Below are 25369 nucleotides of genomic sequence, written 5' to 3' on the forward strand. Positions count from 1 at the left end.
TTTAGATAGTATGGGAAGAATTATGGCACTGCTGGGAAAAGTTGGGGTCTTCTCCGGGTACAAATTTAATGTAGGAACTGTTTAGCTATGATGAGAGGTTGAATACACTTGGTTTGTTCTCACTGGAACGAAGGAGGTTGAGGGGCAACCTGATAGAGGTTTACAAAATTATGAGGGGCATAGACGGAGTGGATAGTCAGAGGCTTTTCCCCAGGGTAGAGGGGTCAATTATTAGGGGACATTGGTTTAAGGTGCGAGCGAAAGGTTTAGAGGAGATGTACAAGGTAAGTTTTTTTTATACATAGGGTAGTAGGTGCTTGGAACTCGCTGCCGGAGAAGGGCAGCACGGTAGCATGGTGGTTAGCATAAATGCTTCACAGCTCCAGGGTCCCAGGTTCGGTTCCCGGCTGGGTCACTGTCTGTGCGGAGTCTGCACGTCCTCCCCGTGTGTGCGTGGGTTTCCTCCGGGTGCTCCGGTTTCCTCCCACAGTTGTTGTTGTTGTTGGGTTACGGGTACAGGGTGGATATGTGGGTTTGAGTAGGGTGATCATCGCTCGGCACAACATCGAGGGCCGATGGGCCTGTTCTGTGCTGTACTGTTCTATGTTCTAAGGTGGTGGAAGCCACGAGTGACGTTTGAGGGGCATCTTGACAAATACATGAATAGGGTGGGAATAGAGGGATACTGACCCCGGAAGTGTAGCAGATTTTAGTTTAGGCGGGCAGCATGGTCGGCGCAGGCTTGGAGGGCTGAAGGGCCTGTTCCTGTGCTGTACCTTTCTTTGTTCTTGAAAGTATGAAGTCTTGAATGAGTTGGGAAGGAACACGAACCTGGGGGCCCTGCTGATCAAGATTGTGAGTGTTCGGTTTAGGTATTTGGGGATCCGGATCACGCATGACTGGGCAGCCATGCGCAGATGAAACGTCACAGGGCTGGTTGGGGGGGGGGGGGGGGGGGGGGGGGGGGGGAGGGGGGGGGGGGGGTTAGCCACTCTTTGTAGCCACCGAAGTGGCCATTCCCTGAATACAAAATGGAGGAACGCAAAGCATATAGGATAAAATGGACAATGTTTGCAGCACCAGCAGGCTGCACCAAGCAGGTGTGGATTCTGTCTGCTAAGAAAGCAGACAGCACCGAAACGAACATTCCGCATACTAATGAGGCAATCTCCGGGATAGTTAGCATATTAATGGAACAATTCCAGAGACAATGGACACAAATGAGGAAGTAACTGCAACATTGTAAAGAATACCAGACACCCCGGCACCAGCGAGGTTCGAAAACAAAGAACCTGAAAGCCCGCCCAGTAGCCAAGGAACAGCCTCAGTATTGGGGGGATTCAAACATATAGATCGGGAAGGAACCCAATCGATTCCGAGCAGGTAAAGGGGTCCGCCCAAAGGGGCGCGGATCCCTGGGACCTATAAAAGACAGGTCCCACACATGGTTCATTCTTCTTGTCCAGCCGTCCTCTCTCCTTGACCTGCCCTACCTTGTGGACCAGCACCTCGACCAGCTTTTGCCAAGAAGACCTTGAAGGAGAGAGAGAGAGGTTTGGGACAGCAGCCGCCAGCAAGTAAGTGTCTCACAACGATCGCTACCGGAGATAGACACTCCTGACCCCTTTTAACTTATACCAACCTGAAGTCTGCAGACCAGAGCAGAGCAAGAGGCCTTGTTCCCTGACCCGGCAGTTCCTTCGAGATAAGTATTAATTTATTTAGCGGTAGGAATAGTTTAATCCTTTTAGCGTGTGCATGCGTAGTTATTATTTTTTTTTTTAAATAATTTTTATTGGAATTTTTTACAGAAAATATAACAAGTATAGCAACAAGCAGTACTATGCAACTAACAGCCCCATAACACCCACAATTCCCCCCAAACCGTAACATCACATGTATTACACTCCCCCCACCGCAACAAGAGAACTTAACCATAAATTAAAATTAAATAAATCAAACTTAAATAAAATAAGCAAACATAATCAACGTCCCCCCCCCCCCCCCCCCCCCCCCCCCCCCGGGTTGCTGCTGCTACTGTCCCAGTACCCTATCGTTGAGCCAGAAAGTCGAGGAAAGGTTGCCACTGTTTAAAGAACCCTTGCACCGATCCTCTCAGGGCGAATTTGACCTTCTCAAGCTTAATGAAGCCCGCCATGTCATTGATCCAGGTCTGCACGCTTGGGGGCCTCGCGTCCTTCCATTGTAGCAAAATCCTTCGCCGGGCTACTAGGGACGCAAAGGCCAGCACACCGGCCTCTTTCGCCTCCTGCACTCCCGGCTCTACCCCAACCCCAAAGATCGCGAGTCCCCATCCTGGCTTGACCCTGGGTCCCACCACCCTTGACACCATCCTCGCCACCATGGGTAGTTATTATAATTGTATTATAATAAACTCAGTTGTTTGAACTTACTAATTGGTGTATGGTTTTATTGCTTTAAACTTCACCTTGAACTTGTGGCGGTATCTTAACGATACCTGGCGACTCCAGAGCTAAGTAACGAAACAGAGCCAAATTGAGTGTTAAGCACACTCACCCAGAACAAGCAACAGGGGGTTAAGGGGTTCTAAAGAGGAGAGATGCCCTGTCGTTGTTGCTGGCAGGGGGAAATACAGGTTATCAAGATGAATGTGCTGCCTAGGTTCTGGTTTACTTTTCAATCACTCCCAATATTTCTTCCCAAAGCCTTTTTTCAAAGGGTCGATGGACTAATCTCAGAGTTTGTATGGGCGGGTAAGATGCAGCGAGTTAATAGGGTGCTATTGCAGAGGAATAGGCAGGTAGGGAGAGGCTAGTGCTATCGAATCTGCTTCAATACTATTGGGCAGCCAATGTGCAGAAGGTGAGACAATGGTTGGCATAGATAGGTAGGGAGAACTCCTGTAAGGGATTGAGTGCGAGAGCCATGGTAATGTTTGCACCTGGTAAATATTCTAATAGCCCAGTGGCGGTCACTTCAATAAAGATTTGGTACCAACTGAGGAAGCACTTTAAGCCGGGACGAGGGTCGGTGCTGGCCCCATTGTGTGGGAACCATAGATTTGCTCCCGGTAGGACAGATGGGATGTACGAGAGGTGGCTAAAGGAAGGAGTAGAACAAGTGACGGACCTCTGTCTAGAGTTTTGAGAGAAATTAGAGTGGTTTAGGGGAAGCGAGTTCCGATACCTCAGGTGCGGGATTGTGCACGGAAAGAACTACCCTGTTACCAGAATATACGCTCTTGGAGAAACTGCTGATTCCAGATGTATAGGGAGAGGGGAGGCTTGGGGATATCTATGGATGGCTGGGAAAGAAAGACAGCTTTGGTAAACAGGATTAAGGGCAAAAGGGAAAAGGAGCTGGGGATTGAACTCGGATAGGGGATATGGAGAGAGGTGCTGAACCGGGTCACCACAAGCTCCTCCTGCACAAGAACGAGTCTCATTCAATTTTAGGTGGTGCATATGACATGGACTCAATGAGGGGATTCTTCCCGAAGGTGGAAGATCGCTCAAAGTGCGGGAGAGGACCGGCAAACCACACCCATATGTTCTGGGATGTGTGAAATTGGAGTGGTTGTTGGCGGCAAGGATGGGGGAACTACAGCAATTTCTGAGCCTGGAGATTATTAAATTTGCCCTAAGGGGGTCAGACGAAGGGTTCTGCGCCCGATGGCATCCATTCTTATCCATGTTTAAGGAATTATTTGTCGCCGGGGGGGGGGGGTATATAAAGGGGAAACATTTGTACAAGCTGTGTACATACGTGGTATGTGTGGATTTTCTTCGTTACGGTATTTGATTTGAGTTTGGAATAAAGTACATTAAAAATAATAATCCAACATTTTTCCATCAAGTGATGTTAGGCTAATCGGCCAATAGTTGCCCACTTTTTGCTTTCCTCCCTTTTTGAATAGGGGTGTCACAAGTTTTCCTATCCTTCAGCACTTCTCCAGAATCCAAGGATACTTGCAAAATCACCAAATCATCCAGCAGCTCTGCAGCTATTTATTTCAGGGTCCTAAGATGCAAGTCATCAGGGCCAAGGGATTTAATAATAATCTTTATTAGTATCACAAGTAGGCTTACATTAACACTGCAATGAAGTTACTGTGAAAATCTCCTGGTCTCCACATGCCGGCGCCTGTTCGGGTACACAGAGAGAATTCAAAATGTCCAATTCACCTAACAGCACATCTTTCATGACTTGTGGGAAGAAACCGGAGCACACGGAAACCCACGCAGACACAGGGAGAATGTGCAGACTCCGCACTGACAGTGACCCAAGCGGGAATCGAACCTGGGACCCTGGCGCTGTGAAGCAACAGTACTAACCACTGTGCTACCGTGCTGTCCTTTTATCTTCCTTTAGCCCCACTCGGTTTGTCAAATATTACTTCTCAAATCATGGTATTTATTTTCTCCCTCATATTCTTTAGTATTAATGGGATGTTGCAAGTACCTTCCACCAAAGACTGATGCAAAATATCAGTTTAACTGCTCTGCCATTTCCTTGTTCCCCATAATTTTCTCCCGAGATTCATTTTCTAAGGGGCCTATGTTCACTTTGACCTCTCATTTCCTGCTTATATACTTAAATAAGCTCTTATTGTCAGTTTTTATGTTGCTTACAAGTTTGCCCTTGTAGTTTATTTTCTCTCTATTAGTCCTCCATTGCTGGATTCTGAATTTATCCCAGACTTCGGGGTCATCACTGACTTTTGCCTCCTTAGAATGATTTTTCTTTCAACTTAATTCCTTGGTTAGCCTTGGTTTATCCCACACTTGGAATTTTTCCTCCTTACAGGGATATATTTTTGCTGAGAGTCATGAATTACCTCCTTAAATATGTCTGCCACTGCTTGTTTACTGTCTTTCCTGCTAATCTGGCCGCCCTGTCCACTTTAGCTAACTCTATCCTCATTTCATTGTAATAACCTTTAAGTTCCAAACAGTTGTTTCTGACCCAATTTTCTCACTCCCAAACAGAATAGTTAATTCTATCATGTTCTAATCACTATTTCCCAGGGGATCTTTTCCTTGAGGTAATTTATTAAACCTGCCTCTATTACCAGATCCAAGATAGTCTGTTCCCTGTTTGGCTCCATGACATATTGCTCTGGGAAACTATCCCTATGAATTTGTTGTCTTAACTACTCATTCCGACTTGGTTAACATGAAGATTAGTCACCCATAATCATTGCTCTATTCTTTTTACATGCTCCTATTAATTGTTGATTTATACCCTTTCCTTGTGTGGCTACTGCATGGGGGTCCATACACTACTCCTACCAATGTCTTCCTTCCTGGGCTGTTTTTTTACCTCCACCCAAACAGACTCTATACATCATCCAAGTCAGGGTTGTTTCTCATAACTATCCTCATTTCACCTCTTAGTAAGAGTGCTACCCCACCATTGGGGGATGTGGCGTTTTTGAGGTGGGTGTTGGCAAAGATTCCGAACCTGGACATGCACAAGCTGATTATGGGGATGGGGAATTTAATACGGTGCTGGATTGGTAGTGTCCTGGGTCGCCGAGGATGTCAGCTGTGGCAAAGGAGCTGTTGGATTTTATGGAGTGCATGGGAGGAACAGACACGTGGCGAAGGGACTTTAGTACTTCTCACATGTCCACCGGGTCTACTTGCAGATTGATTTCCTGGACAAGGCGCTGTTGGCAGGGGTGGTTGGTATTTGGCGATCGTGGTGTCTGACCATGCGCCACATTGGGTGGATTTGCAGGTGGCAAAAGGGAGTCCTCAATGGCCACAGGAGAGGTTGCATGTGGGGTTATTGGCGGATAAGGAGGCTTCAGAGAAGATAGGGGCTGCTATCCGGAACAATGTGGAGCAGAATTAAGACAGGGAAGGTATCAGTCTCCACATTGGTGGGAGGCGTTGTAGGCAGTGGTAAGTGGGGACTTTATCGCAATCTGGGTGCACAGGGAGAGGGTGGAGCGGGCTGAAGACTCGGTGAAGCCTTATTTTTTTCTTTCTCAACATTCACACTACTCAGCCGCCACACCCTCCAAACGACTGAGTCAGGCAGTATTAGGAACCCCAGTGACGTTAAATGCGAGGATAACTCGTGGTGTATAATTTTGATTTGGTATACTGTGAGGAACAAAAATGCAAAACAGGGAGGAATAGTCCAGCCATTCTGTGATCAATTAATAAAGAATGTTTATTAACTTAAAAGAAAAACATATGACAAGGACTATAATACATTACAATAGTACACGTAACTACACTGCCACTAGGGAATATGCAGAGATAGGCCAAAACCTCAGTGCCCCAAACTGTTGTCCATTATATATTGCCTGTTCAGAAGCATTCCACTTTCCCTAGTTGGGAGCAGCATGACTCCAAAATCAACTAAGTCTCTTACCAGTAGAATTAAATCAATTTTATTTTAAAGCTGCATTGTGTGTGATAAGAATCCTCGGTAAAATTGCAGTTTCTTGGTGAAATTGCAGTTCCTAGGACTATAAATATTATTTCGCGTCATTTGAAATTCTCAATATAAAATGAAAACTTTGATTTCAATGTTATTAAAATGGCCTTCAAAGAACCATGGTATGATGTTGCTCTCGATCAGGGAGGTTGAATGCAAATATCAGTATCGCTGCCTCCTAGCCAAGGTCCATGGCTGAACAGCTCAGATTAAATAATGGATTGGTGAATACATTAAAAAAACTTTTCTTACAAAGTACTTTAATAAAAATATAATTTCATATTTGTATGATGATTTGTGATACACAAACTTTATACTGAATGTTACTATGCATTTTATTTCTTGTTGGCATCTAGATAGATAGAGATAGAGAAATACAGCACAGAACAGGCCCTTCGGCCCACGATGTTGCGCCGAACTTTTGTCCTAGGTTAATCATAGAATTTTGGACAATTTGTCATGGCCAATCCACCCAACCTGCACATCTTTGGACTGTGGGAGGAAACCGGAGTACCCGGAGGAAACCCACGCAGTCACGGGGAGGATGTGCAGACTCCACACAGACAGTGACCCAAGTCGAAATCGAACTTGGGACCCTGGAGCTGTGAAGCAATTGTGCTATCCACAATGCTACCGTGCTGCCCTTAAGAAGTTAACCTACACTCCCTTATTCTACCCTAATCCAAGTACCTATCCAATAGCCGCTTGAAGGTCCATAAATTTTCCGACTCAACTACTACCACAGGCAGTGCATTCCATGCCCCCACTACTCTCTGGGTAAAGAACCTACCTCTGACATCCCCTCTATATCTTTCACCATTTATCTTAAATTTATGTCCCCTTGTAATGGTGTGTTCCACCCGGGGAAAAAGTCTCTGACTGTCTACTCTATCTATTCCCCTGATCATCTTATAAACCTCTATCAAGTCGCCCCTCATCCTTCTCCGTTCTAATGAGAAAAGGCCTAGCACCCTCAATCTTTCCTCGTATGACCTACTCTCCATTCCAGGCAACATCCTGGTAAATCTCCTTTGCACCTTTTCCAAAGCTTCCACATCCTTCCTAAAATGAGGTGACCAGAACTGCACACAGTACTCCAAATGTGGCCTGACCAAGGTTTTGTACAGCTGCATCATCACCTCACGGCTCTTAAATTCAATCCCTCTGCTAATGAACGCTAGCACACCATAGGCCTTCTTCACAGCTCTATCCACTTGAGTGGCAACTTTCAAAGAACAATGAACATAGACCCCAAGATCTCTCTGCTCCTCCACATTGCCAAGAACCCTACCATTAACCCTGTATTCCGCATTCAGATTTGTCCTTCCAAAATGGACAACCTCACACTTGTCAGGGTTAAACTCCATCTGCCACTTCTCAGCCCAGCTCTGCATTCTATCTATGTCTCTTTGAAGCCGACAACAGCCCTCCTCACTATCCACAACTCCACCAATCTTCGTATCATCTGCAAATTTACTGACCCACCCTTCAACTCCCTCATCCAAGTCGTTAATGAAAATCACAAACAGCAGAGGACCCAGAACTGATCCCTGCGGTACGCCACTGATAACTGGGCTCCAGGCTGAATATTTGCCATCCACCACAACTCTCTGTCTTCTATCGGTTAGCCAGTTTGTTATCCAACTGGCCAAATTTCCCACTATCCCATGCCTCCTTACTTTCTGCATAAGCCTACCATGGGGAACCTTATCAAATGCCTTACTAAAATCCATGTACACTACATCCACTGCTTTACCTTCATCCACATGCTTGGTCACCTCCTCAAAGAATTCAATAAGACTTGTAAGGCAAGACCTACCCCTCACAAATCCGTGCTGACTATCCCTAATCAAGCAATGCCTTTCCAGATGCTCAGAAATCCTATCCCTCAGTACCCTAGGATCATAATAATCTTTCTTGTCACAAGTAGGCTTATATTAACACTGCAAATGAAGCCCTTATTCACCACATTCCGCAGCCTGTTCGGGTACACTGAGGGAGAATTCAGAATGTCCAAATGACCTAACAGCACATCTATCGGGGCTTGAGAGAGGAAACTGGAGCACCCGGAGGAAACCCATGCAGACACGGGGAAAACGTGCAGACTCCGCACAGTGCCCCAAGCTAGGAATCGAACCTGGAACCCACAGCACGTGAAGCAACAGTGCAAATCACTGTGCTACCATTAGCACTGTTGCTTCATAGCGCCAGGGTCCCTGGTTTGAATTTCAAGTGCTAAAATAGAGTCAGTTTGAAAAATAAGTTGGGAAGCATTATGCTAAAGGTGCTTTCATCCTCATTCTGCCTGTCATTAATTTTTCCTCTATATTGACATTTGCATTTTGTATCTGTATCGTGGTCAAAATCTGGCAATCTCTGAACCCTCTATACTGGTATCACACCAAAAAATTCCATGAAGACCATAGGAAATTACTTTTTCGCACCCCCCACCCCCATCCAAAGATCCAACAGGTTCCCCCCTCTCTCAGAAAACCAAATACCAATTAGAAACAGCAGTCTGTCCAAATGAGACACCATACAATCCCAAATTTAAATGCCAGTACTGATCCTGGAATCCACAAAATGAATTGTCTATCTTGCTGTCAAAAGTCTGCAATGTATTCTTCTATGGAATGATCCTTTTCCAAGATCTACTGAAATGTAATCATGCTTTACTGCCATTCAATGGATCATCTTGTAAATTTCTAAAGAATTCTAATGGAAGGTCAAAGCTTTATCATTATGTAAAGATCTAGCTCACAAAATAATTCTGATTTTTACTTCTTGCAGGGAATGACAACACCAATTTTGGTAGGGACATAACCCATGTGCATATATCCATTTTATTCTTCTACTGATCACATGGTTCAGACATAAGAACATGTACCAACAATTTACACTTGCTTTCCTCAATTTTTCACAATGGCTGGTTTTCTTAAAATTGTTTTATTTAGCTGCTCATCTTCAGGTAACCATTCTCTGCTACCATGTTAAACTTCAGAAAGCCTTTGGTGAAGGATATTACCAGAGATAATCGTTATACACATTTATTTACACGATTACAAGTGAGCACCTCCTAAACCAATGATTACAGTTCACGTTGGTGCATATTAATAGGGGCATAAGTGTTTTCCCAGTTGATGTTCACCAGCTGCCTACAATCAAAATCACACTAGCATCACCTAGATTTTAAAATTCCCATACTGGCTTTCAAATTCCTCCATGGATCTTATTTCCTCCTCATCTCCGCAGCACGGTAACACAAGTGGCTAGCACTGTGTCTTCACAGCACCAGGGTCCCAGGTTCAATTCTGGGGGCACTGTGTGCGGAGTCTGCACGTATTCCCCGTGTCTGCGTGGGTTTCCTCCGGGTACTCCCACAGTCCAAAGACGTGAAGGTTAGGTGGATTGGCCATGCTAAATTGCCCTTAGTGTCCAAAAAGGTTAGACGGGGTTATTGGGTAACTGGGATAGGGTGGAAGTGAGGGCTTAAGTGGTCAGTGCAGACTCGATGGGCTGAATGGCCTCCTTCTGCACTGTATATTCTATGTTTTATGAGCTCCTTCAACCCTTAGACAATCTTTGCACTCCTCTAATTCCGGTCTCTTGCTCGCCGTTATTTTAATCATTCCAAACATGGATAGTCATGCTTTCAGGTACTTCAGCCCCAAGCTAATACTCTCCCCAAGCCCATCCCCCTATATTTGGTTGCATTTTTGCATCAATAGTATGTAAAATTTTGTTCTGGGGGGAGGGGAGGGATGGAAGAGTGAAAGAGAAGCACTTGAATCAAGGAATTTGATATTTTAGAGGTGCAAATAGTCTGACTTGGGGAAGGACTGGATGAGAGTTCTGACTCTGTTGTGATTGGAATAATTTCACTCGAGGTGATGGTGGACAAGCACCAAAGAGAACAGCTTTGACGTTTCTTATTTGATAATGCAGTGCTAGCCCTTTCATGACTCGAGGAATAGGCAGCCAAGGCTAGACCTTAGTCATATCAGGAGGTGCCCATACAGGTTTAGCAAACCATGGCCAAGGGTTACAGTGAATATAATGCAATGCACAGGACTTGGAAAAACAAGCGCTCAGTGCCAGAAGTGTGGCATGCTGCATGTTTAATCTCAAAATTCTCAGAACAGTTTTGATGAAAGATCCATTGACCTGAATCATTAGCCCTGTCATGATCCAGTTAGGGACTATTAGAACTCTGAACGCACAGTGATTTAACAAACAGAGCTACGCCACAGTTCACGTTTTTAAACGAGACAAAACTTTTGTAAATGAACAAATTAAACAAACCAAGTGCAATTAAATTAACACTACAACAAGGGCGGCATAGTGGTTAGCACTGCTGCCTCATGGCAGCTGAGTACCCGGGTTTGATCCTGGCCTCGGGTCACTGTCCATGTGGAGTTTGCATTCTCTCCGTGTCTGCTTGGGTCTTACCCCACAACCCAAAGATGTGCAGGTTAGGAGGATTAGCCATGATAAATTGCCCCTTAATTGGAAAAAAAATTGGGCATTCTAAATTTAAAAAGAAACCTCACACAAGCTTTATACCCACATATTGCTAAGTTCCCCTTACTTCCCCAAATACTTCTCTACATTACAATGTCTTAAAAGATATTTTACTTCGGTGTTGGCGACCCAAAGGTTTTTCAATCTTCAAGGAACTACTTTAATTACCAAACCGTTATTCATGATTGATTGAGCTGTAGACACTTCAGTCCCTTGTTCTGGGTACTTCTCAATAAATCCAAGATAATCTGTCAGCTGCCTCCTTTTGCTACAAGACTGAGGACCACTGTAGCTTTCTTGCCAACTTCAACAGAGATCATTTTCCAGTTTCTTTTCCCTCATGAAATCCAAACTAAGATCAAGTTCTACCTACATTTCACATGCTTATCTTCCCTTACAATGCAGACCTAACGGTCATTTAAATTGGCCATCTTCTCTCAGTAAGTTGCACCATACACAAAACCCAAGCAGCAACTAAACAAAATCTCAACATCTAGATAAAATGAAAACAGAGAATCTTCCTATGCTCCATCCATTTCCATGACAACATGGCATGCTCTGGGATATCCTCAAACAAATCCCCTCATTCAAAATTCTTTCTTTGATTTGATGAGATAGAGTTTTTGGGGTTTACCAAACATGTTTAAACTAATTTAGCTCCAACTCCTAAAAAAAAACATCTGTCTTTACTGCAAGGATTGCAGACGTCATGTCTCCCTTCTTTAGCTAAGTAAGCCGATGTCTAGTTTAGGGTCTCAGCTTCCCAGCTGTTAACATGATCCCAACCTTTTTGTAATAAACTTCAAACTTGTTTTAATTACATCTACTTCAGCGTTGCTAATCAATTTCTTAGTCAGATATACCCTATTTATTTACATATACCTCTTTAACCTACACTATTTAAAAATATATGAATCATGAACTAGATATTTCAACACTCCACAGATACCGCCAGACCTGCTGTGTATTTCCAGAATTGTGCAGCTGTCATACACTGCTTAGGTGCAAGGGATAAGGGGCTATGTCACAATCATAAATAAGTGACATCCTGATGGCTGAAATGCAGCTTTACACAGTATTAAAGGGTAATGTTGAATTTAAATCATATTTAAATGACAAATCATTCCAATGTCTGTACATAGAAATGTCATCAGGACCCAAACCACATAACGAATAGAGCTACATTGGAGCTTGGATCCTATAGGGTTGAATACAAGTAAAAATCCAAGTTGGCTTGATTGCTCTGGACAGGATTGAGGTAACCAATTTTGAAGTTGGGTTGATTGATTAAGGAATCGTCCTAACTTAGTACAAATATTTGCCTGTCAGGTTTTGAGTTTTCTGACATGAAGGGCTTTGTTGTACGACAGTACACAGGGTCTGAGATCAATCTCAACATCCACGTTCATATTATTTTGATCTATGCAGTTAACACGTGTGGGAAGCTAGGGTGCCACGTGGATACAGTGTATTCAATCTAAGGACAGATGTAGCCAGTGTATATCAACAACAGGGAGTCCTTTCTGCATTTTGGGAAAGCTTTTTGAGGCAAACAAGCAAAACCATACTACAGTAGCAGCTCAGTGACTAACGAGAACAGAATAGCGATAAATTGGAGGTGATGAATTAAGATAACTGAAGAGTATTAGGTTATGTACTATAGTCAAAGCTATCAGTTGCGATTACCCAGGAGCTCAATTGGTCAGAATTCAATGGTTACTAGAGTCACTCAACTTGCCACCAGTACAATAAGGGTGTGACAAATTACACTCCATATAGAAACTGCCCCATTTTCATTTCCATCTGAAAATCTCAAGTTTCTAGACAGCACGATGGCACAGTGGTCAGCACTGCTGTCTACGACACTGAGGACCCGGGTAACTGTCCGTATGGAGTTTGCACATTCTCCCAGTGTCTGCGTGGGTTTCACCCCCACAACCCAAAGATGTGTAGGGTGGGTGATTAGCCACTCTAAATTGCCCCTTCATATGAAAAAGTAATTGGGTACTAAATTAATTCTGTAAAAAAAACATTGTAACTGATTTATACATTCTCAATCATCCAATTGTTTCACTGATTCACATTTAAACTCCGTACGATAAGACACAATGTTTGCTCAAGCACTTGCAGATCCTTCTCCAAATTCACTACTGCTACATTCTGTCATGAATTGCTGACTCATGCAATACTGGTCATGCACCCAACTGAAACTGTTGAGTATGGGGATGAGCATGGTACCAGGGCCAGGCTGGCTAAGAGGAAGGGCAAGCTGGGGGAAGGTCAAACTCAGTGGGCCTGGAGTGTATCTGTTTCAATGCAGAGTATAAACAGGTAAGAGATAAACTTAGAGCCTTGATTCATTTGCAGAACTTGAATGTGGTTGCACTAACAGAGACTTGGTTATAAAAGGGACAGGACTGGCAGCTAAATATTCCAGGATATAGGTGTTGTAGGTGATGTTGCAGTGGGAGACTTTAATTTTCCTCATATTGACTGAAAATCTCTGCGGGTTAGGGGTCTGGATGGTGAGGCATTTGTTAGGCGTGTCGAATAAGGTTTTTTGGAACAATATGTGGATAGTCCGACTAGCGAGGGGACTATATTGTACAAGGGATGAGCCCGGCCAGGTCATCAAGGTTGCAGTGGGGGAACATGTAGTGAACAGTGACCACAATTCCATAAGCTTTCAGGTACTCGTGTCAAAGGCCAAGTGTTGTCTGAGGGTAAGGTGCTAAATTGGGGCAAGATCAGATTAGGCAGGGTTTGGAGACGGTTGTTTGGGGGAGGCTATTTGAGGGTAAATCTGCATTTGGCATGTGGGGAGTCTTTTAAAGAGGTGATGAAAGTGCAGGACAGGCATGTGCTGATGAAGAGGAAAGACAGGATTCAGAAATCATGGATGACCAGGGAAATTGCGAGTCCAGTCAAAAGGAAAAGGGGTGCATACGCGATGTCTAGGCAACTGAAAACAGATGAAGCACTTGAAGAATACAAGTAGAAAGAGCTCAAGCAGGGAGTTAGGAGGGCAAAAAGGACAAAAAATATCATTGAAAGACAGGATTAAGGAGAATCCCAAAGCATTTTATATGTATATTAGGAACAAGAGGGTAGCTAGAGAAAGAGTTAGTCCACTCAAGGACAAAGGAGGGAGATTATGCACAGAAGCAAAGGAAGCAGGTAAGAATCTTAATGAGTATTTTGCATCAGTATTCACAAAGAGGAACACATTGATCGGTGGTGTCTCAGAGGGATATGTAAATACTTTAGAACAGGTCGTTTCTACAAGGGAGGAAGTGTTCGGTGCATTAAAAAGCATTGAGTTAGATAAATCCCCAGGGTCAGGTGGCATCTATCCCAGATCACTGGGGGAGACAAGAGATGAAATCGCTGGGTATCTAACAGAAATCTTTCCTTCCTCGTTGGCCACATGTGAGATCCCAGGAGTATTGGAGGATAGCCAATATCGTCTCTTTATTTAAGAAAGGTAGCAAGGATAACCCGGGTAATTATAGGCCAGTGAGCTTGACATCAGTGATAGTGAAATTGTTGGAAAAGATTCTCAGCGATAGGATCTATGCACATTTGGAAGTGAATGGTCTTATTAATGACAGACAGCATTGTTTTGTACAAGGGAGGTCATGTCTCACTAATTTAATTGAAGTTTTTGAAGAGTTGACAAAAATGATTGACAAGGGAAGGGCTGTGGATGTTCTGTAGATGGACTTCAGTAAAGGTCCCTCATAGCAGGCTGGTGCAAATGATTAAATCACATGGGGTCTTCGGTGAACTAGCTAGATGGATTCATAACTGGCTTGGCCATAAAAGACAGAGGGTAGCAGTGGAAGGGCGTTTTTCCAAATGCAGGTCTGCAACCAGTGGTGTTCCACAGGGACTGGGAACCTCTGCTATTTGTAATATATACATAAATGACTTGGAAGAAAACGTATGGTCTGATTAGCAAGCTTGCGGATGATACTAAGATTGTGGGAGTTGCAGATAGTGATGAAGATCGTCATTGTCAGAGAATACAGCAGGAGATAGATAGGCTGCAAAATTGGGCGGAGAAATGGCAGATGGAATTTAACCTGGACAAATGAGAGGTGATGCATTTGGTAGATCCAATTCAGGTGGGAGCAATAAAATAAATGGCAGAACCATCAGGAGCATAGACAGGGAGAGAGAGATCTGGACTTGCAGGTCCAAACAGATCCTTAAAAGAAGCAGCACAGGTGGAAATGGCGGTAAAGAAAACATATGGCATGCTTGCCTTCATAGGACAGGGTATTGTGTAGAAAAGCTCACAAATTAGGTTAGTTATATAGAACGTTGGTTAGGCCACATTTGGAATACTGTGTCCAATTCTGGTCAACACACCACCAGAGAACATGGAGGCTTTGGAGAGAGTACAGAAAAGGTTTACCAGGATGTTGCCTGGTATGGAAGGCATTAGCTATGAGGAGAGAGTGAAGAAACTGGGATTATTCTCCATAGAGAGACAGGGGCTGAGGGGCGACCTGATGGAAGTTTATAAAATTGTGAGGGATATAGATAGGGTGAACAGTTGGAGGCTTTTTCCAAGGATGGAAATGACAATTACAAGGGGCACAAGTTCAAGGCGAGGGGGAATAGGTTCAATGGAGATGTGCGTGTGTGTTTTCTTTTTTTATTTTATTACACAGAGGGTGGTGGTGACCTCAAATGCACTGCCAAGTGTGGTAGTTGGGCAGATACATTAGCGAACTTTAAGATTTATCTGAATAGACACATGAACAGACGAGGTATAGAAGAATATAGGCGGTTGGTTTAGGTAGGACACATGAGCAGGCTTGGAGGGCCGAAGGGCATGTTCCTGTGCTGTACTGTTCTTTGAAACCATGCGTGGTTGACGGACTGAGTCATGACTGCACATAAGTCATCAGGCATTGGTAGCTTTGTTTGTCAATTTTTTCAGCATGTGAACAAAGCTACCTGATTGACAGTAACAACATACCTGATAATATTATGTGAACTACAAGATATTTGATGTTGAACTACAAATGGGATGCCATGCTACCCACCATCGAAGTTATTTTCTCTCCTCAGGTACTGCCCCTCTTTCATAACATTGTTAAGTGCAACCCTTCAAAAGCAAAATATCTGTCTTGACCGCTATATTACAAACTACTGCCCCAAATACTTTGAAAGATTGATTTGTCTGTTCTTCCTACAACTCCATTGTTGAATTGATCAGGTATTTGCTTTGCCATAGTAAAAAATGGCCCTAATCAAGGTCATAATGCTTTTTTAAAAATTTGTTCATGGGATGCGGGCTTCGCTGGCTTGGCTATTATTTATTGCCCATCCCAGAGGGCACTTAAGAGTCAACCACATTGTTGTGGGTCCAGAGTCACATGTAGACCAGGCTAAGTAAGGACAGCAGATTTCCTTCCCCAAGGAGCATTAATGAACCAGATGGATTTTTACAATAATTCACAATGATTTCATGGTCATCAGACTTTTAATTCCATATATTTTATAGAATTCAAATTTCACCATCTGCCATGGTGGGATTCAACCCAGGTCCCCAGAGCATTACCATGTGTCCCTGGATTGCTAGTCGAGCTGCCTCCCTTTTGTTACTGTAACTGTGGTTTCAGTGATGTCATTGTGTGGGTGGAGCTGGGCTCTGGCTGTGGGTTTTTACTTTCGCTTTGAGTTTAAACTGGTTTGTACCGCATGGGTTGAAAAAGACGTTTTTTTCCCCCTCTATCTGCATTTTAAAAGCCGTTTCTAGACTGCTTGATAACCTGAAAAGAAATAATTGTTTTCTGGAAGAAATTCAAATCTGCTGTTTTGGAAAGGACACAACAGCATCCAAACCAGGACTTAAGTGCTGTGTGCTGGGCCACACCTTTGAAAAGTGTTTTCTGGTTCCTGGGATCTTGTTATTAAATTGGAACAGCTAAAGGGGGAAATTTATTAAGGGTTACACATAGAATACTGTAGCTGTGTGGGGTATTTATGTTGGTAGTTGATAAAAATGCTTATTGTGTGTGTTTATAAAAATGCTAATTAAATTCGTAGAATAAACTTTGTTTTTGATTAAAAGTGCTTAAGGCAGGGCAGCACGGTGGCACAGTGGGTTAGCCCTACAGCCTCGCGGCGCCGAGGTCCCAGGTTCGATCCCGGCTCTGGGTCAATGTCCGTGTGGAGTTTTCATATTCTCCCCGTGTTTGCGTGGGTTTCGCCCCCTACAATAATGTGCAGGATAGGTGGATTGGCCACACTAAATTGCCCCTTAATTGGAAAAAATTAATTGGGTACTCTAAATTTATTTTTTTTGAAGTGCTGAAGGCCTCTGTTGAATAACACCTGAAAGGCAGGCCCTTGTGCTCATCGTAACCAAAATCAATAAACAGTTGTAGGTCAGGTGAATTCCATGATATTCTTTTGAGTTTTCTAAACCTGACCCATAACATTTGCAACAGTCAACTATGCCATTCACCTCCAGCATCCCTCTATTCACCAGCTCAATGGCACTGTTATATTCTACACATACATATCTCCAGGAACAGTTTCTCTTCCCAACATTAAACTATTTATTCTGGAGTTGCCAAACATGCAAGCTTGGTCCCCTTTTGTTTCCTCAATATACAGTGCTCCTTGTGTGACATCAGAAAACATGGAGCTTGCCTTTACATGAATGCTGAGAAGACCAGTTGAACCTCCCCATCCAACTCCTCTTCGTTGTTGAGGCTACTTAACTGATATTCAGTCTCAGATGAACCACAATTTTGTCAAGTTAAACAGTGGAAGGGCCAACACCAACAATTTCAGACCCAGTCACAGAATCTATAGCCTTGACATCAATCCCATCACCTTCCTTAACCCCTGCTCTGCCACAAGTTAAATTGAAGAGTTCATAGCTTCAGCAGCCTACTGAAAACCAAAGTCAGAATCTGATTGCATTTCCTCTACAACATACGGACAACCTACTTCTACACCACCTGCCTTCACCTCTACTGATCCGCTGCAGAACATCCATGCCTTTGTCACCTACAAATTCAGCTATTCCAATGGTCGCCTGGCGAGCTTCCTCTCCAAGAATTTTTGTAAAACTAATTTCTGACCAACCTTGTGATTACTCTTCCTTCTTTGGCCTTTGAAGTGCATTATAAAGTGCAAGTTGCTGAATAAGTGGTATAACACAGGATACAAAGATGATTATAATCAAAAAGATAATTACATTAAACTGTATCAGCTTTTGACCAGTACTCGATTTATGGTCATCATCGACAAATATTCATGTTATGCAGGTGAATGCAAGAAATGATCTCACTGAACTTTTCTCCCTTTATCTTGTGTATTAAATGACAGTGAATTAAATAAGCCAAATGAAGACCCTGAACTGTACATAAGCAAACCTTCCTTGGGCCATAAACTTCTCGGACCTCTTCAAAATCATGTTTTTCAAAACTGCAGCATGCTTAAAACGAGTTTGGCAAATGCAACACACATGGGGGAACACCAAACATAGCCTATGATACATCTCCCTCTCAGTACTGCACATAAAGCGTTCACCTGCCTGGTGTGGAGCTGACATACTTTGTAACCTTTTTAAAAAAAAACAAATTTAGAGTACCCAATTCATTTTTTCCAATTAAGGGGCAATTTAGCGTGGCCTATCCACCTAGCCTACACATCTTTTGGTTTGTGGGGGCGAAACCCACGCAGACACGGGAAGACAACTCCAACGGACAGTGACCCAGGATCGAACCTGGGACCTCAGCCCCGTGAGGCGACGGGGTTAACCACTGCACCACCATGCTGCCCATACTATGTAACCTTAATTTGTTTTTTGATCTGGCTGACTGATTTCGCAAGTTGACTGCACGACTGCAGGGGACAATTCTGATGTCAAAAAATCATTTCTACAGTGACCAAGAAATGGAGATAATCAAATTGCTCTGCAAAACGAATAGGTGGAGGAGAAAAGATGAGGCATCAGAAACTTATTGGGGCTGAGTGAAAGATGTCAATCATATCTGACTAATAGTTATGTACGAAATCTTCCATTTGTTTCCTATCCAGAATGTAAATTCCTTTGTAATTAAGCTTCTTGTAGTAAATTCCTTGAAATACACAACAGGTCCCTCAGCATCTGCAAAGAGAAGAGACAGATTCAATTTAATTTCTTTTGTTCTTTCTCCTTACAGATGCTGACAAATCTGTTATTTCACAACAGTTTTTATTTCTGAGTTCCAGTAATTTCAACTTTGTTATTTTGTTATGATAAAAACATAAATGAGAAATGTAGTAGACCTCAACAAGTCCACCAAGAAATAAAGCTCCAGCTATGCGAAACCATAGAAAGCCTAAAGATCAATGGACTAACAGGGGCACAATTCATAAGTGGTTTATCCAGGTGAACAAGTTCAGCCTATTATGTATACGTGATAGAACAGTGAACAAGTTTGATCAGCAAGGTGGATTTTAGAAGAAACTTAAAAAGGAGAGAAAGGGAGAGTAGAAGAAGGCATTTGCTGGAATGGCGGGGGGGGGGGGGGGGGGGAACTCCCGAATTTTATAATAACAATAATAATAATAATCTTTATTACTGTCACAAGTAGGCTTACATTACTTCATTGCAGTGTTACTGTCAAAAGCCCCTTGTCGCAAGATTCCAACTCCAGTTTGGATACACAGAGGGAGAATTCAGAATGTCCAATTCACCCAACAGCACGTCTTTCAGAACTTGTGAGAGGAAACCCATGCAGACAGGTGGAGAACGTGCAGGCTCCGTGCAGACTCCGCACAGAGAGTGGCCCAAGCGGGAATCAAACCTGGGACCTGGGCGCTGTGAAGTAACAGTACTAGCCACTGTGCTACCCGAGGCAATAGAATTTAAGCCCTATGCAATAGAAGCCAGATAAATAAAATGCATGCTCAAGTGGCCAGAATTGGAGGAGCACAGATATTTGCAGGGCTGGAGAAGTTAGAGACAGGGAAGGGTGAGAAGATGGAGATGTAGAAACATGAAAAAAAGTTTAGAACTTGAAGGACTCACCGTTCAGGGGTCAACGTAGCTGAATGAGTACCGGTGGTTAACAGTTGAACAGGACTTGGTGCGAGTTAAGATATGGCTGACCTCAGGTTTATGCAAAGTCTAATATGAGAAGCTTGCTAGAACAACATTGGAACAATTGCGGTAACAAAACCATAGGCAAGGGTTTCAGCAGATGTGCTGAGGCAGGGGAAGATTCTGGCAACTTTATGGGAGGTCTAAGTCTTGGTGATGGAGTAGTGTGGTCAGAGAGTCATCTCTGGGACAAATAAACACCAAAGATTGTGAGCAATCTTATTTTCAGCACCAGGCAATTAGTAGGTAATGGGATGGAGCCAGTGGCGAGGGAAGAAATACAATTGTTTATGGCTGTTTGAACATTTAATTGGAGGAAATTTGTTCTTTGATATCAGACAAGCAGTGTGACAAATCAGGAACAGTGGATGGGCGTAAGGAGACAGTGGGGAGATAAGCCTGTTGTCATGGTCTACGTGATAATGTGAAGTGTGTTTTTGGATGAGGTTGGATGAGGTTGCCAAGGGGCAGCAGGTAAACGAGGCACATGAGGGTGCCATGGGAAACCCAAGGTAATTGCACAGGAACAAGGAGAGTCTACAGAATAGTTATGTTGCAGGAAGCCATTGTGTCAGTACTAGCTCTCTGAAAGAGCAACTCACCCAGTACCATTCCCCCGACCTCAACCGCCTTCTCCCCTTAACCCTACACACTCACAAAATAGTTTCGCAAGAGAAGACATTACGCAAGAAGTGACAGTGGCTACAACTGTATGTACAAGAATGATAGTTGCAGGCCACAGCTGCAAGCCCCACTCCTATTAACATATTATCTGGGATAACATTTCAGTGCATAAGCGAATATTGTGCTGTATCTGATGGAGACAAAGCTCTTTGGACGAGATATCAAACCTTTCCTGGATGCCTTCCAGTACAAATATTGTACCATTTGACTACTTGGAGCAGATTCCTTGTTTCTAGGTAAATAACTAACCATAAGGTCTTTCATCCACTGTAGTTTATACACGAATTTGAAGAAAAAAATAACTGCATTTACATACTGCCTTTTACAATTGCATGACATACCTAAACACTTTGCAGCCGATGGAATACTATTTTGAAGTGTAGTCATTGTCATGATGTAGAAAACATGGAAGCCACTGCACAAAGCAAACTCGCATAGATAGCAACATGACAGTGACCAGATAATCAATTTATTATGAAGTTGACAGGGATTAACTGCCCCGCTCTTTTCAAAATAGTATCTCGGGATCTTTTATATTCAGAGTGATCAGATGGAGCCATGGTTTCATGTCTCATGATACTTCCAGTAGTGCAGTGTTCCCTCGATACTGTGCTCAGACTCTAGTGCTCGAGCCCTGGAATGGGACAGATCGCACAACTTTCTGACTCAAGAGAAATTTGTACGAACTGAGCCACAGCTGACATCACTGGTCATCCATTACAACAGTGACGAGAATTTAAAAGTACCTCATTAGCTTTGAAATGATTTGCCACATCCTGAGAATGCACAAGATGCTAAATAAATCCCTTACATCAACATCACAAGTTCATAAACAAAACTGGATCAGCCATGTAAATTATGAGGCCATAAGAGGTCAGTGGCTGGAAATTTTGCGGCAAGTAACTCACCTCCTGACTTCCCAAAGCCTGTCCACCATCTACAAGTCAGGAGTTTGATGGAATACTCTCCACCTGCCTAATGTCAGCTCCAACAAGCTCTACATCATTCACGACAAAGCACCCCTCTTGGTCGGCATCCCATCCACCACCTTAAACGTTCATTTCCTCCATCATTGATGCATGGTTGCAGCAATGTATACCATCTACAAGATGTGCTGCAAGTAGTTTGTCATGCTTCCTTCAACAATTTACCCCCAACCCCACATTAAAATTGTGTGAAATTGATAAAGGACTTAGATAATGGTCACAAAAGGACAAGGACAGCAGATGCATGGGATGCCACCACCTGAAAGTTCCTCTCCAAGCCACACACCACCTTGACTTGAACTACATTGTTGTCCCTTCATGGTCACTGGATCAAAACCCTGGAACTCCCTTCCTAACATCACTGTGGATGTACCAACAGCAGGTCTACAGCAGTAGCTCACCACCATCTTTTCAAGTGCAAGCAAGGATGAGCAATGCGCATGTCCAGTGAAAGAATTAAAAAATGCATTTCCTTTTTTCCATACTTATTTATCTCAAAGTATTTATTAACAGCCACAGCATGGGTGAAATCAGCCAAGTCGTTATCAAGTGAATGGCTTTCACACAATTTTAATGGGGGGGGGGGGGGGGGGGGGGGGGGGGAGAGAAAGAGGGAGAGGAGCAGGACGACCATGAGGCATCCAGGCTTGATACACGTTCCTAATTGAAACTAAAGCAAAAGTCCCAAAACAAAACATGTTTATTTGAAAAGAGTTTCATGATTAATGTTTCATTTTTAGAAAACACATTTGTTTTTGAAACTACAGCAAGAACAGATAACTGAATGTATTAATTCCTTCTCTTTTGTAGAGAACTGGAAGAAAAGGCACAGTCCGAATGGTTTGGGCAAAAAACTATTTGATTACTTTAATGACCAAATGTCAGCCTGTCCCAGCTGATAGCACTCTTGCCTCGGGAGTCAGAAGTTGTGGGGTGAAATCCTACTCCAGAACTTGGGCATGAAAATCAAAGCTGACAACCCAGTGCAGTATTGGGGGGTAGCACTGCACGTTCAGAATTGCCATCTTTCAGGTGAGATATTAAAGAGGAGCCCCATCTTCACTCTCGGGTGAATGCAAATAACCCAAAGCAGTGTTTTGAAAATAGTGGTGTTATCCTGGCCAATATTTATCCCTCAAATCAACATCACTGAAACAGCTTGTCCAGTTATTATTGCATTGCAGTTTGTGGTAGTTTGCTGTGTGCAAACTAGCTGCTGTTTCCTACAAACACTTGAAAAGTACTTCATAGGTTGTAAAGAACCGAAAAAAATGTTGCCCTGAGATTATGAAAGGGGCTTTTCAAATACCAGTCTTTCCATTTTTGCAATTCACTCTCTGGAGGGATGTCAGTGCTCACAAAAGTATATTCAAGATTGGTGCAAGGTTTTTCAGCACTAAAGGGAATCAAGGGGTACAGGGATAGGATGGGAAAGTGGATTTGATGTAGTCGACTGAAGGGGGTGTATGGCCTGCAACTGCTCCTATTTATGTTCTTAAGTATACAAAATGGATGGGAAGTTAAAATAATTTATTTAACCATAGGAAGTCAGGTGGTTTTCAGAGTTTTTAAGGTATGTGTATATTGTAAAAATAGAGACCAAAGTAAACATGCTGTTCTCCCACTGGCTTAACTTGGCTACAGTGCAAAATACCGCGGATGCTTGAAATCCGGAATAAAAACAGATTTAAGTTGTAAACACGCAACAGATATGGTATCATTGGTGGAGAGAGAAATAACAGGAGGTAATAATTCAGATCCGTGACCTTTTGCCAGAACTATAAAGTGTGAGAGCTGTAACAGGTTTTTAGCCCCGTCTTTTACTCTTGACTGTGCACTTGCTCCAAAAGCCTGTTCCATCCCTAACATTTTCCAGTTCCGGCAACAGGGTCACCGACCAGTATTAACTCTCGCCTTCCCTCTCTGCCGCCAGATCGGCTGAATTTTCTTTTTTTTTAAATCGGCAACATAAATATGCCGACAGACTTGCTTTGACTACAACGGAGCCACGGTTTGTCATATGGGGCCTTCCTATGCGTTTCTGGCACAAAATGCGTGCGGCTAATCATGCAAGAGAGGTCCAAAAGCCCACGGAGGTGTCCGCCCAACACGGTAAATATAAAACACCCGCAGATGGGTGCGGGTTCTCCGCCAATTCAACAACAGGACGGCGCTTCGCTTTCACTCACCTCATTGTTCAGGTTTACCGGCGGCTCCACCGCTGCCATGCTGCTGCCAAGCGCTCGCGCTCCGTCTTCACCCTGCTTACGGACGGCAGCCCGGCAGGGTCAGTCCCGCGATCCAGCACTGTCAAAACAGCGAGAGAGAAAATCACTGCCACAGCAGGCTTTTCAAATATTCCATTTTTTAATCACCCCAATTAGAAGTAACGCCAGGGATAAACGTATCTTCTTTTTCAATTCCTGTTACATTTACATTTACGGTTTCGCATTCTTGCTTTTGGAAACAAAACGCACATTTATTCCCACACGAACCATTTATGTGACAAGGGGTCCTGTGCACCTGGATCAGGTAGAAGTGGCAGACATCCTTCCTTGAAAAAACATCAGTGAGCTAGTTCAGCTTTACAGCAGAATGGCAGCTTTCATACTAGTTTTTCTGCTATAGATCCTCAGATTTTGTTCAGTATCACGATTTAGAATTTTAGAATCACACCATCGAGGCTATTCGGCCCATTATGCCTGGGGTGGAATTTAGCATTATTACCTGTAAGTTGATAGTCCAGTGTCCCAATCACTGCTTTACCGAAACATTCTCCAGCTTTAACCATGTTTCAGTGGGATTTAGCAAACAATTATGAAAAAGGGCAAGGAAAAAAAATCAAATACTCAGCTGGAGAAGAGCTGATTTCAGTGAGTTGAGAAAATGTCTGGCCCAGGGGGATTGTAGTCAAAGATTGCCTAAAACAATAACTGAGCACCAGGAAACCTTCAAAGAGGAGATAGTTGGGTTAGTTCTGGACACGAGGAGGAAAAAAAGCTATACTTACCTGGATGACTTATGATATATAGGTTAAAATTAAACACGAGAAAGGAGGCTTACGATAAATTTCAGGTTCTTAATAAGGCTTATAGAGTTTTCATTTTTTTTAATCATAGAATTTACAGTGCAGAAGGAGGCTATTCGGCCCATCGAGTCCGCACCGGCTCTTGGAAAGAGAACCCTACCCAAGGTCAGCACCTCCACCCTATCCCCATAACCCAGTAACCCCACCCAACACCAAGGGCAATTTTGGACACTAAGGGCAATTTATCATGGCTAATCCACCTAACCTGCACATCTTTGGACTGTGGGAGGAAACCGGAGCACCCGGAGGAAACCCACGCGCACACGGGGAGGATGTGCAGACTCCGCACAGACAGTGACCCAGGCCGGAATCAAACGTGGGACCCTGGAGCTGTGGAGCACTTGTGCTAACCACTATGCTAAATACAGAAAGAACAGAGAGCTGAAAAAGGAAATATGGGGTAAAGAGATTGTATGACAATTGCTTGGAGACAAAATGGAATCTGGAAGATGATTATAATCATATAGATAGTCAAAGGGTAAGTAAATTTTAAAATGGGGCCAGTTAGGGCCCAAAAGTGAGATTTTCTTCTGGAGG

The 25369-nt window shown here is 43.4% G+C and overlaps 1 protein-coding gene across 4 annotated transcripts in view; it reads right to left on the minus strand.

The window, feature by feature from the left end:
- Positions 1 to 24059, minus strand: part of srfbp1 (serum response factor binding protein 1) — a 259226-nt gene extending 235167 nt beyond the window's left edge. The window contains exon 1 of one of the 4 annotated variants that reach the window (XM_038805029.1): positions 23934 to 24059. In XM_038805029.1, the coding sequence (XP_038660957.1) occupies positions 23934 to 23972 (39 nt within the window). In that variant the 5' untranslated portion in view covers positions 23973 to 24059. The remainder of the gene's footprint in view (positions 1 to 23933) is intronic. The other 3 variants (XM_038805028.1, XM_038805030.1, XM_038805032.1) reach the window with 3 other exon arrangements.
- Between the last annotated feature and the right edge of the window lie 1310 nt (positions 24060 to 25369).

This window comes from Scyliorhinus canicula, chromosome 8 (genome assembly GCF_902713615.1).
Source record: "Scyliorhinus canicula chromosome 8, sScyCan1.1, whole genome shotgun sequence".
Classification (NCBI taxonomy): Eukaryota; Metazoa; Chordata; class Chondrichthyes; order Carcharhiniformes; family Scyliorhinidae; genus Scyliorhinus; species Scyliorhinus canicula.